At 42.5% G+C, this 13,386-nt stretch overlaps 1 protein-coding gene across 2 annotated transcripts in view; it reads left to right on the top strand.

The window, feature by feature from the left end:
• Positions 1-10,788: 10,788 nt before the first annotated feature.
• The window catches only part of LOC112988736 (transportin-1), an 80,295-nt gene continuing 77,697 nt past the window's right edge, over positions 10,789-13,386 (top strand). For both annotated transcript variants that reach the window (XM_064500123.1, XM_064500122.1), the window contains exon 1: positions 10,789-10,958. Coding sequence is in view for 1 of the 2 variants with exons in the window: in XM_064500122.1 (XP_064356192.1) it covers positions 10,950-10,958 (9 nt within the window). In the remaining variant the exon portion in view is untranslated. The remainder of the gene's footprint in view (positions 10,959-13,386) is intronic.

Here is a 13,386-nt window from a genome sequence, read left to right on the forward strand (position 1 = left end):
GTAGAGGCTGATGGATACCATGCAGGGCTAAATGGGGCTCCTCTTGGTCTGCTATGATCGTGTAACCTCTTTGCTTTCTGCAGCAGCTCGTCATCTGACTGTGGTATCCTTACTGATACAGGCAGAACTAATTGATAGAATTGCAAAGAAAAGAACAACGTGCATTTGAAAACCTCACACACTGGAGTGCAAATAGGCAACCTGGGCCCTTAAAAATCTGCTACCCGTATGAACACCCAGGAGCGCCACTCTTTGAGTGCCACTTTTGCTTTCCTCCACTCCCTTCCATAGGTGATGTAACATATTTTACTATGGCTCAGATTTCCCGGCTACAGTTCCAAAATGCTGTATGAAACACCGTATGAACCGTAGGCAACAGTACAATGTGAGTCTCAATAATCATTCATTCTTTCATTCATGGATTGTGCCCTAGGAAATGACTAGTTGTGTTGAACTACAAAACTTGATGCATTACAGGTGGGACACTATTTAGGAATGATCTTAAATTAATTTCTTCAGGTCAAACAATGAAGTAAATACTGTTATGGATGGTCGCAGAAAGGTAAATATTAAAAATATTGTTCTCATGACATTGACATCTCATATATTCACATCGCATGTATCTCATGACAGCTTACATATTCTCATGACAAATATTGTTCTTATGACATTGTCACTGAGAAAATCGCCAGAATAGCAATAGGAATGTCTTAAGTGTTTAAAAACATATTTTTCTACAAACAGATCCATAATAAAAATAATACAGGAAATGACTTGTTATGTATGTGATATACTATAATTTGAAAAGGATAAGATCTCCAAAAGAAAATAAAGCAATTTCTGAGGTTTATATTGGATCACATGCTATCATCTCATTTCAGAAATGAGATTTTTCTCATCTAGAACTGCCATATGCTTCCTTCTTTGACAGATAATGATTTGTCCATCAGTTTTAAATTTCAGCATAGCAAAGGAAGGAACAAAACAAATATTAAATTGACTTACTGTACCTCTTTTCTGCTTCATAACCACTTATATTTTTCTAATTTATATGTCATATTTTTTAATTTTTCAGAAGGGATATAGCACAGTGACAAGCATAGTAAGTCAGCCTTGAAGAACTGTATCTATAAAAAATCATTAGCATAGCTTTTAAAGAAATAAAAAGAAACACTGCTCCAACTGGGTAGAAATACAAATCAACATGTAGTGTGCAACTTTCTTTTGTGGGAAGAGACTGCAGAAATTATTTCTTTTTAATTGGTAGGGAAGTGAAGCTGTCTAATGAAAATAGCTGTTATTTAAAGATGACAGGCAGAAATGATGATAACCTCCCCGTGCAGAGTTGGGAAAAAAATACTGTCACTAATAAGCATGCATTTCTTCTGGAATAGAGGTGTTGGCTGTCATGCTCTACTACTAGCTGCTGTCTGGCAAAACAGTTTCCAAACTGAGACCACTGATGGTCCATGCGGTCAGGATAATTGGTCACAGGCATATAGGGAACAATATAAAACAGCAAAACCCCAAAAGTAGCCATTTAAAAATTTAATGTCAAACTGTGCATAATAGGCTGCAAGAAGATATGAAGGTTGGTCAAAGTCTGTCAATTCAAAAGGCTATGGGAAATCCAGTCTGCAGTAATGCCAGGAAATTGATACAGAGTCTTAGATCTGCAAAATTAATAATAAGCCCCAAAATAATTTGATATCCCTTTATGACAAAAGGAGATAAATATAAACCAAATATACAGTCTAAATATGACCGAGCACTGGGGCACTTCTGGAATGTCTCCTTACAGAATCTCTTGGGATTGCTGACTAACCAGTAAGAAATTGGGGAAGAGAAACAGAGTTTTACTGCCATGAAGATTCTCAGACCAGAACTGTTGGTGTCTTAAGTTTTTCTTGCTTATATTAATTTTTTCTTTTTTTAAAAAAAAAGAGAGATTCCAGAACTCTAAAACTTTGCCAGCTGTGGCTGTTCGTTTTTCCTTTCAACAATCAACACTGCAAAATACCATTGGGTGAAGATCGTGGGAGCCTTTTATTGTAGGCCAACGAAAGAGAGCCACAGGCTCTGTATAAAAATAGCTTAAGAGTATAGACTTTCTCTTTGTAAATGAAAACATTATCTAATAAGAGAGTGCTGCTAGGACTGAAAGATCCAAACAGCTGAGTTTCATCCCTAGGGGGGCACATGCCTTTCCTCAGCCCCCACGTCTTCAAGGGAAGCGTGCATGGTGCAGTACAAAGCACCTCTTTGAGAGCCCCCCGCCTCCCCAGAAGGACCCTTTGGGACGCCCAGGCCTGCGCAGAGCGCGAGGAGAGGACACAGCTACCATGTCCTCCCTTCTTCCGTCGCTGAGCTGGAGGTGGGAGCTAACAGCCTTCCAGTGCACACAGATGTGCAAGAAGAATTAAGAGGGCATCATGTAGTCTCTCCCTGTCCGTTTACGCTTGCAAGAGATCAAGCACAATTTGGTCCTAAACAGTGTAGTTACTGTTGCTTTCAAACTGCAGCAGAGAGCGTTAGGAGGGTTGTGCAATAAATGCTTTTAGTAATCTCCAGGATGATTCTGGCTAGCAGTCAGACTGCCCCTGGGGATCAGGAAGAAATACATGCCAAAGCAAGAGCCTCGCTGCCATTCAGCCACGTTCAGTCCCTCAAATACTGTAAATTAATTTAGCTCAGTTAATGACTGTTTTTTCAGGCTCATCTCTATTTACACCTCTTAAAGGGGTTTGGAGGGATATTTTGTCCAAGAAAGGTCAGTAAGTGTCTTTCTCAACATGTTTCCTTAGCAAAAATGTTTACAGCTTGCACTGGAATACTTTCCAGGGATGTCTGTCCTTTGATAAATCTCCAATATCTAAGTAAACACAAGCCCAATTACTCATTCTTTCTTCTTTTTTTGAGAGCCAGTCATTTTTTCTCTCATGCCTAAAATGTTCATCATTCTCTCTCTCTCTCTCTCTCTGTTTCGACATCAGCTTTGAATTCACTGTGTTCAGCAGCCATTTTTACTGGTGAGAAAAAAGTGATGTTTTTTAAATTATATTGATGATGCCTTGAGAAAGAGAAGCTTTCAGATTTTTCAAAGGTGGCTGTCATAGCAGTATTGCAATCATCCAGATTTCCTTTTGAATATTTTTTCTAAGTTAAATATAGGCATTTTACTAAATATTTGACCTCATGATTTTATCTAAATAGAAATTCTGGTTTTAAATAACTTGGTGCCTTTGAGAAATTTGTCTCTTTGGCCATTTTGTCTCCACTGGACAATGAGTGAAATCCTAGCACCATATAAAATGTGGGAATGTTGCCAAGGCTTTCAATGAGGCCAGAGTTAGTTAGGGACTATGTCATCATTTTATATTTACCATACATCTTTTCTGGCTATCCAGCCCACGGTATGGCTTGGATATTCTAATATATTTCAAGCTGTAACTGTAAAACATATACTACTTGTCCTTTAAATTTGTACATACAACAAAAAGATTAAGAACAGAGAAGTAAAGCAACCCAGCTGCTTGTTTGTGCCACTGAAATATTTCATTATATAGTTCTTACACTTCGTGCAATTTACATTTTTCATATCAACATTTTGGCTTTAAGTATTAAGTTATTTACAAATATGACTCACTGCAATGCAAGAAATCAATTTCTCTATTTTTATATCATAATGGCTGAGCACTTTGGGACTGCGTATCCTGATGGAACAGTAATTGTATTTCTCCTTAAGCATAGAATGTAAGACGGCACATAGAAATCTCAGCTATGTCAAAACTAGTACAAATCTAACTAACCTGACTACGGATGGAATTTGGTGTTTTTTCATTCCATAGATGAGGATTTGTTGCCATCTCTTTGAGCAGAGTTGTGAGAAAGAGAAATGATTCTATAATATGGGGAAAATACTGCAATAGGTATTTTTACCAGAATATTCTGGGGCACATACAGGTGTATCCTTATATCTCCCTTTCTGAGGGATGTGGGTAATCACTTCAGACCCAATGAACAGTGCGTTCTTTGTGGGTGAGACCTCTAACTACCACAGAAATCAATAATAACCTCTGCAATTTGATTTGCAACCTGAAATACTAGGCCAGCCTTTCCCAAACTATTTCTAGCCAAAGACATTCTTCAAAAAATGAGCAGTACTCCATACATCACTGTGTTCAGCTTCCTAGACCTGTCACGACCTGCCCTCAGCCCCTGTGGGCTACGCTGCCAGCTCTGGCAGGACCCTTGCTTGGACAAGGCTTACTGGGGGCCAGATCCTGCGTTGGGGACTGCAGATAGCCCCATGCTGGCCCCGGCATGTTGGCTCCCAGCCGCGCAGTGTGGGGACACTGGCGCTGCCTCTGTAGGGCCATGAGACCTCTGCCAGCTAGGCACTGCACTGCTCCTGGCTTTACACCTCGTCAGTTGGAAGCTGCTGCGTTAGGGTACAGCAATCTGCAATAATGGAAATCGAGGACCAATAAAGAAAGTGATGCAACACTTTATTCCGAGAAAGAATTAGGTAAATTAAAAGGAGGAGGAGAAAATTGGCAATCCTCCTTCTCTTTCTCTGAGTCATTTCTATTCCCAGTTCCACTGCTCCTCTATCTTGGCTCTACCAGCTATCCCCACTATCTCTTTCTTTCTTTCATAGCCCTTCTCTTTTTTCTAGTGTCTTTCCTTTCTCTGGTTCTTTTTCACCAAGATGTTTTTATCTTTCTCAAGTCGCAATCCTCTAAGCCAATCTCTAACCTCTCAGGGTATTTCTTTCCTTTCTCTCTCCTCCAGAACTGCTACCTAGGAGATAACCCACATACAGAAGTTCACAGCTGCTTCCCAGGTTCGTGTAGGCCGCCAGTAGCCGCTGCTCCTGGCTACAAGAAGAGGGACTTATGAATTCCTTTGCTGCTCTGTTCACTCACTGCGAAGACAGAAGTAAGGGGTCTTAACCTGTTTCTCTACACCCCTCTTTGTTGATTTTGTTATCCCCATATAATAAAAAGATTTAAATGAAAAATCTTTGCCAGGTGGTCACTTCCATCTTTTCCTGTGGTTCTACTACTGTTACTTTATTGCTACTTTTTCACCCACAAAACAGATGTTTAAAACTTTTAAAAAGATCAGTGCTAGTGGCAGTAGAGGACATTCTCAGTGTAACTTGTCTGGCTTTTTCAGGTATTCTCCAGAGATTTCTGCTGTCTATGAATTGCTACTGTTTCCAGATGGAAGACTGGTGACTTTATGAAACAGGATCCAGTGTTCTACTGAAAAAAACTATATCTCTCTCTCTCTATATATATATTTATATGTCTCTATATAGATATATTTATATGTCTATAAAGAACGATATGAAGATGGTGGAAATGTTCGTGAAGAATTTTCTGTTAAAAATGATACCTAGATAGATGAGTAATGTTTATTATGGCTGCAGCTGCCACTAATCTTGGTTTACATGTTGATGACCTGCTTCACACCTTCTCCCTATCCATTTATTTAACATACCAGCTCGAACTTTTAACCTGTCCAACGAAACTTTATACTTAATTGTGTGTTTTTAGTTTAATTTAAACATATTAATGTCAATACATTTTTCACCTGTACTACAGAACATTTACATTTTAAATTCCACTCACAATGTACTTAACATCCATGAGTAATCTCAGAGAGATGGGTGGTGCAGATTGCTTGAGGCAACAGCAACTTTAGTTGCTACTGTTAAATTTAGCTTCAGCTGTGAATCAAAACCTGTAGAAGGGCCACTTATTTCTTTGTAGTAGTGCAAAATAGAAAGTAACTTGAGATAGATTCTCAAAACCTAACACTAAACACCATCTTGACTGTATGTAGTTGAATAAATATTTTTAATTTAGAAAAAAGTGGATCAAATTCTTGCAAGCAATGACCCAAACGTAAAAAGTTAATCTGTCATTTCTGATAACAGTGAGTTCTGTAGGGCACCAGCCTGACAGAGAGAGTTCATGAGTTTGGCTAAAAAGAAATACTCTTAGGTAGGCAAAATATCAGTGATATTGTTGTGGTTTTGTAGACCAGGCACTAGTTAAGTTAGTCATGTTGCGTGTACTGAAGGTCAGTGGAAAATCTGGTCTATGAAATTAACTAATCTGTGATAGTTCCTCCGTTTGAGCAGCATCCCCAGTTAATCATATGTGTCAGTGACCAGGTCTTTGCAAGTTTAAGTTGTGCTTTATTCATCTTACTTTGTTCTCATGTATGATGCTTCCAAAAAAAGTGAACTGAGTAGTGTTGAACAAATCCTGCCATATTTTATTAGAATACTTAACTATATGAAAACATATATTTCATAAGCTACTTAAATATTTTCTTTCTTCCTTTTTCTTTCTTTTTCTTTCTCTTTCTCTTTTTCTTCCTTTCTCTTTCCTTTCCTCTTTCTTTCTTTCTCTTTCTTTTTTTCATCCTTTGTTCGTTCTGTTTGTCTGTCTTATTCTTCTTAGTAGCTTTAAAACAGTGTATTAATGCATATACTCACATCTGGACTTTCTTCTCCCTTTGTAAGACAGTAGTGCTCTATCGGGTTGCTCATTTTTTGCTAAGTTTGTTGATTTCAGTTATTTCTTATCTAGGCAACATGGTAACTCATAGCACTCTGCCAGATCCACTAACACTAGGCAAGAATGAACATCCCAGAAACTAGATGATGGAGATCCACACAATACAACTTCATTTTTCCCCTCACTTTGATGGTCAATGAAACAGTAATATTAACATTTAAATATTGTCCATGAACATTTGAGTTAACATCTCACTGATATGAGTTGGATGCCTCTTCCATCTGATGTTTTAGAATCTGCAGACTTAGGCAAATATCACAACTCTTTTACATTTAATTAAGGATTTCAGGGTTTTCTTCAATCATAACTTCACACTTACTTGCAAATACAATGCTTAGATATTGGAATACAAGCCAAAAACTTGGAGGAATTATGGATCACCTTTCCACCATCTATAGAACACCTCAGTTTGATGCCTATTTCTGCGCTGAACAAACCAAAAAAATCAGTTAAGTGGTTCTTGGTAAACTAGAGAACAAATTTGCATGGGAACTGCATAGTTTCCCTTATGACTAAGAAAACTGCTCTTGTATCCAGATGACTTCATCTCAATTGCATACTCCTGCCAAGGAAAATGAGATGTTTAAAAGGCAATTGATTAGGATAACAAACTGTGGTGAAAATATCTAAAGCTGCTTCTAGAAAAAAGATCTGCAATCACATAGAAAGAAATGAGTACAGTGCAGCCTACAATTAGAAGAAAAATTAAATGTATGCCTGTATAATGCACAGCCTAGTGCAATGTAGAGATAGTTAAGCTGGTTCTAAGTAAGTTTGGGCTTGTCTAGCATGGAACTCTGTGACTCGTTTTCTCAGGGTAATTTACTCTGCAGAGAAGACAAGTCAATTAGCTCATGCTTTGTTATGTGCTCTCATGGCTAGGCTCGTTTTGGTACCCAGGTAACCTGCAGTCACGACAGAGTACAATGCCTATATATTCCAAATCAACATGGAGACAACATACTTTTTTCAATAACCCTTTTCCATTATTCATTCTTGATAGTACATCAGAAGTCAGCATCATCTGAAATGGACCATCAGGGAGGACTTTTCCTTTGGACAGAAGACTATCTTGGATGGACCCCTGCAGATGATGCTGAGTGTGCATGGAAAACAGAAACTAATCAAACACATATTGCTGCTGCTTATCATTAGAGCAAAAAGGGAATATAAAATATAGTATTATTGGTCTTCTGTACGTACTTAGTAGTAGCTTACAATACCAAGTCTGAAGGTGTATTTCAATGGAGCCTAGCTAGCTGCACCTGCAAATGTATTGCTTGCTTATAAATATTTCACTTTATTAAAATAGAGAAATCCTAACAAAGTTGGCAGAAAGTGACTACCCTGGACTTATCTGAACTCTGGTTAGAGCCAGACAGATGAACTCTCATCTTTCAGTCTTCCCTGCTTTGGTCTCTACTCCATGAGAGGCCACACAGGGCCTAGATTGTTTGAATTGCGATAGCCAGCAAAAGACTACTCTGGTGACTGGAGACTGTGAAGTACAAGGTCAGTGTGGCCACATGGGCTTCCCGGTCATGTTTAGCAGGAATACCTGAGGTGGTTATGCCAGTTCTGTAGCTTTCCTGTATTATGAATGGGTTAAAATACCTGTAGTAGGAAGCGGGAGATAGCACCATAGCTTGAGCATGTCTAGTTCCCCCCTGTATATCCACTAAACCCTCTGTGTTGTCACAGGCTCCTTCCACATCTTTAGGCTGATAGCAGGGTCACAAACAGCATGACAAGATTGGTTGCAAACTACATGTGCAGGATGGGCTAGCCAGTACGTTGGCGCTGATGGACTGGTCGTATACCAAACAGGTAATAGCCCTTCCTCCCACCATTTCAAAACTCTCCTTGTTAGTACAGCCTCTCTCTTCCACCCAGCTCCCCGCAGTCACAAGACTTGGACTTAATTATCTTTCTGAGACCTCCACCTGTCAGTCAAATTTGACTGCAGTTTGGTTCAAAACTGCCAGGAAAAGAATAATTGATATCTAGACATCCAAACAGAGACTAGAATTGCATAGCTTCATGCCATGAGGAAAGCAGGCCAGGATTTGACTGACGATTGCTATATGAAATGCAGATAGATATATTTCGTGAATGAATTAGAGAAGTTTGAAAACGGGCGTTCTCTGGATTCTGAGTAGCTAGAGCATTTTCAGTGTCTTTTTAGAATTTCTATCTTTTTTTTTTTTTTTTGTTAAATGTAGTAAGTAAAAAAGTTAAATGGGACCATTTCATTTACATAAATGCACACTATGTAAATGTACACCACGTATCACCATACAAAATCATTTCTATCAGCAGCTTTTACTTTGACCTGTCAAGTCTCATATTTTCAATATGAAACTCATGAATTTGGCCCTTATCTCCTTTCTTCCAGCCATGACAACTGCAACTAACACATTTGCATCCCAGTGTTATGGATTCTTGCCTGTTGTAGCTGTGGCTGGCATGTAGAATCCCAGTGCTGGAGGTAAGTTATATAAATTATATACCCCTGCATGTGGAAAGGCTGAACTGGAAGCCATAGCCCCACATACCTAATGTAATGTTAGCTGAAAGGTCTGGTTTTATTCTCAGATTGTTGATATACTGTGAAATTGCTGAATGCATAAATATTAGGCTAGAACTCAGTGTAGTACAACTAAGTACAGTCTATAACTACAATATAATCTGCTCTGAAGGTTATACAGTAAAATAATACTTGAGAAAAATAATAGGTATTTAATGGGACTGTGTAGGTAGGGTCTTTTATTATGGAAGCCACCTTTTGAATGCGTACATACAGATCTTTCAGTACAAGGAGATGTAGAGGTAGTGCTGAAGTGTTAATACTTGCAAGATCACCAGACAGTTCCCATGAAAATCATGGAACTGTCTTAAGTGTTGGAATAATAGATAGTGCACTTGTTACGTGTCTTATAAGCTTTTAGTGCTCAGTCCCATCATGCTTTCAAGCTTTCCTCTGCAACAAAGAGGTTTAGAAAATGACCTTTGAAAGAAATTAAAATGGAGTTTTAAAATATTGGAAGTAGTCTGGCAAAACGCTAGAGCTGGTGTAACACGGCAACATTATGGCAGTGTCTCAGAAAAGCGGCTGCAGAAGTGGCTTCTGTTATGGAAGACATTGTCAAGCGATTTTGGTAGTTGTGATATAACAATGGTATGCTGGGGCGGAGGGTATGTGCATGCATATGAGGCTTACGGGGGGATATTTTGGGTGAGCAGAGTCTGAGAGAGGACAGTGTGTCCCTGGGACTGTCCGAGTAGGAAATGGGCAGGGGCAGAGACTGTGGACAATAAGCAGTGCTACCGACTCTGAGTTTATCTCAAGGAGCACAGTATTACGTGCTTTTCAAAAAGCTCTGAAAGCTTTAGAAATCAGGTGAGAATGTTCATCATTCGTTGTCTAATAAAAAGGTACCTAGTGCTTATAGTCAAGCAGAGATTGCCGCTGTAACTAGTTTGGACGCCAAGAGCTGTGAATGAACGTGGCTGCGGTTCTCCGCTCAGGACAGCCGGCCACACAGGGCCGCAGTGGCCCTGGCTATGTACTTGTGCTGCTGATCCAAGATGAAACCCAGGGTACTGCTCCTTCGCTGCCCAGCCCTCAGCTTCGCTTTGCAGTGTTATTATTTCGACAAGTGCCTCAGCCAGCTGCCGCGGCGCCCCTGGGGCCAGCTCCCGCGGCTGCCGCCGCCGCAGCCCGGGGCGCGGGCAGCGCGGCCCGGCTGCGGCAGCGCGGCGGGGCAAGGAGGGCCGGGCGCCGCTGCGGGGGCCGGTACGTGCGGGGCGCCGGGCGCGGGCGGCCGTTGGCGTTCGTGCCCCGTCGGCGGGGGCGGCGGCTCGGGAGAACGGCGCGTGGGCGCCTCCGAGCGGGGCACGCGCGGGGCGGGCCCCCTCCCCCCGGGAGGAGGCCGTGGCTGGCGCGCGGCCCGCGCGGGCCCTCTGCGGCGGGGTGCGGGCGGGACGGTGGCGAGCGGGGAGGGGAGGGGAGCGGAGGCCCTGCGGCGCGGCCTGGGGGCGGGGGCCACGGCGGGGGCAGCGAGGCCTGGGTGGGGCTGGGCAGCCATTTCACCGCCGGCTCCATCGCGCCCGAGCCGCGGGTCCCAGGCGAGGCCACCGTTGCCAGGGTTACCGGCCGGCGGCGCCCCCGCCCGCCCCCGCGCGCCGAGCCCCGCCCGCCGCCCGCCCCCCCGGCCAATCGGAGGGGCGGTGGCGGCGGAGCGAGGTTCCCTTTGTTCAGCCATTTCAGGGGCCGGAGCGGTGTCGGGCGCGGAGCCGTGGCGGGAGAGGACGGGCCGCTCCCTCGCCACTCCCCTGCCGCCGGGCTCTGGGATGGTGTGGGTAGGTGTCCGAGCGGCGGGGGGCGGGCCGGGCCGGGCCGGGCGTCCCGTCCCCGGCGCCCGCGGCCTGCCCCCGGAGCGTCGCGGGCCCGAGCCGGGCGAGGGGCGCCGCCGGGGAGCGGAGCGGCGCGGCCGCCCCTTGCCGGCGCCGCGGGCGGGCGCTGCCGCCGCCGCCTTGCGCCGGGGGATGGGCGGCGGGCGGGGGCGCTGGGGCCGCGGCCGGGGCCTGCGGGGCGGGCAGCCCTCCCCCCGGTGCCGCCCGGCGCCGCAGCCGGGCCGCCCGCCCGCCCCGGCACTGCAGCGGGCCGGGAGGGGAAGGTCGCCTCGGAAATAGGAACGTGGCCATTTTTCCTGCCTTGCTCTCTGGGGTGTGTGGTGTCGACCCCGTCTAGAACCGCTTTGATGCGTTTTTTTTTTTTTTTTAAAAAGAAATGCTACAGAGGAGGGAAAGCTCCATGTCTTTTTCTCGTTTTGATTTTGAGGGAGGGATGTTATTGATTTAGGGGCTCGGTAGGATTAGCCAGAGAAACCCTTAAATCCTTTGTGGGGCGACTGTACAAAGGGGCTGAATGCTTTTTGGTTTGGTAGTAAATGGGTTCCTCAGCTTGTGAGCCCTTTATGTCCTTGTTCAGAAGATAATTCCTCTCACTTGGATTTGTTCTCAGGACCCGAGAGATCCTCCTACTGTGAGGATTGTTCTGCTGCGCATTGTGGCCACCACAGGCTCATAACTTGTTTGCTTGCCTGCCTGCCTTTTTCAGTGGTCCTTAATGTGGTATTTGAATACTGCGCAGATATTCTTTAATCCTTACAACACTCATTCAACACAAAGTTGATTTGTCTCTGTTCGGTACATGAGTAACTGAACAGGAAAAAATAACAAAGGCTTCTTGTATCATCGTGGGCATGCAGTTAGAATTGGAAATTGAGCCCAGATCCTACATCGCAGCTACATTTAAAAATGACAGTATATGGTGTGTTTCTAAAAGTCCTCATTTCGCATCTGATGTGTGAACTGCAGTTATTTTTGAGTTATAATGTGGGAGGATGGAAGAAAGGTGCCCAAAACTGGGAAGAATAGTTTCTACATTATTGAAATTACTTCAGAGTGTGTTTTTTAAAAAATCTCTAGCAAGCTCATACTTAAAGCAGTAGAGTGCAAAGGGAGAGCTATGATTCTGCAAAAATAGGATTAAAATGCAATTTACTGTCTGTCTTAACGTACGAAGTCTCTGGTTAGAATTAACATTGACTAAAGGTGATGTTTACCATTGGATACAGGCAGTGACACATTTCAGTGACTCCAGAAATTGATACAAATGTAAGCACAGCTGCTAAATTGAGCTCAGCGTGCCCTGTGACAGGAAGGTAGAAATAACATTATTGATGGGCTTACGAATGTAGGGTTTTTTATTAGATTATCTGGCTTACATTTTTCCAGTATATTTATTTAGACTGCAGTTTAGGAGTCTCCGTATGTGGATATTCAAGACAGCACAGATGCATGTGGTTAGTTTTAGGTTTGTGGTGCAAATTGAAGCAATGCCGGGGACAGGGCTACCTTATGATCAGGTGATAGATGCATACAGAGCTGTCCAGCAGAGCTAGAGTATAATTCAATCAGGTTTCCTTCCTATTCCTGCTTCTGGCATGCCAAGGTGCCATGGCTACGAAGAAGGGCGGCAGAAGGCCAAATATAATCTTCCTTAATCGAAGCTGATATGCAAAAGCTATAGGTTTTGCAGATCAGGGCTGCAATCAATACTGAGACTTTATTTTTAAATACTCTGTTTGTTAGAGATCTACTTTTGTAGACCTACTGTTGTTGTCACTCTGCTATATAAAAATTTGTACCACAGGTTTGTGAAATTGGTGTGCACTAACCAGTGCAGCACTGTCGATGGAGTTGTGCCAGTGATGTACAACAGGGGGACGATTTTTCTTTGCTTTCTTTTTGAAAGAGCTAGGACTCCTTTTCCTTATTTTTCATGTCTTAATTCTGTTACAACTCTATTTTATTAGTTTTGGACTGCAGAAATGAATTTTACTAGTTAATTCAGTTCCAAACTCTATGAACATTTAAATATATGAAACAGTAGTTTAATGTTTTGATCATCTATTCTACTTTTTCTTTCCATTGTTTTATACTATTGATGTCAATCATTCTAGGTTTTCTATATAAAATATATAGATAGATTTCATATATATGTATATGTTACATGATAGGTGAATACACACAGATGTATGATTTGCAAAAGCTGTAGGGCTGCAATCTAATTTGAGATTATATTTTTAAGATCTCTCATTGGTAGAGATATACACCCAACACACTGGGTCTACACAAGTATGTATATATGACTATTTATCATATATATGATAGATTATATACATTGATCTGTTTATTATCCATGGATGCTGTGGAATTTAGT

This window comes from Dromaius novaehollandiae, chromosome W (genome assembly GCF_036370855.1).
Source record: "Dromaius novaehollandiae isolate bDroNov1 chromosome W, bDroNov1.hap1, whole genome shotgun sequence".
Lineage (NCBI taxonomy): Eukaryota > Metazoa > Chordata > Aves > Casuariiformes > Dromaiidae > Dromaius > Dromaius novaehollandiae.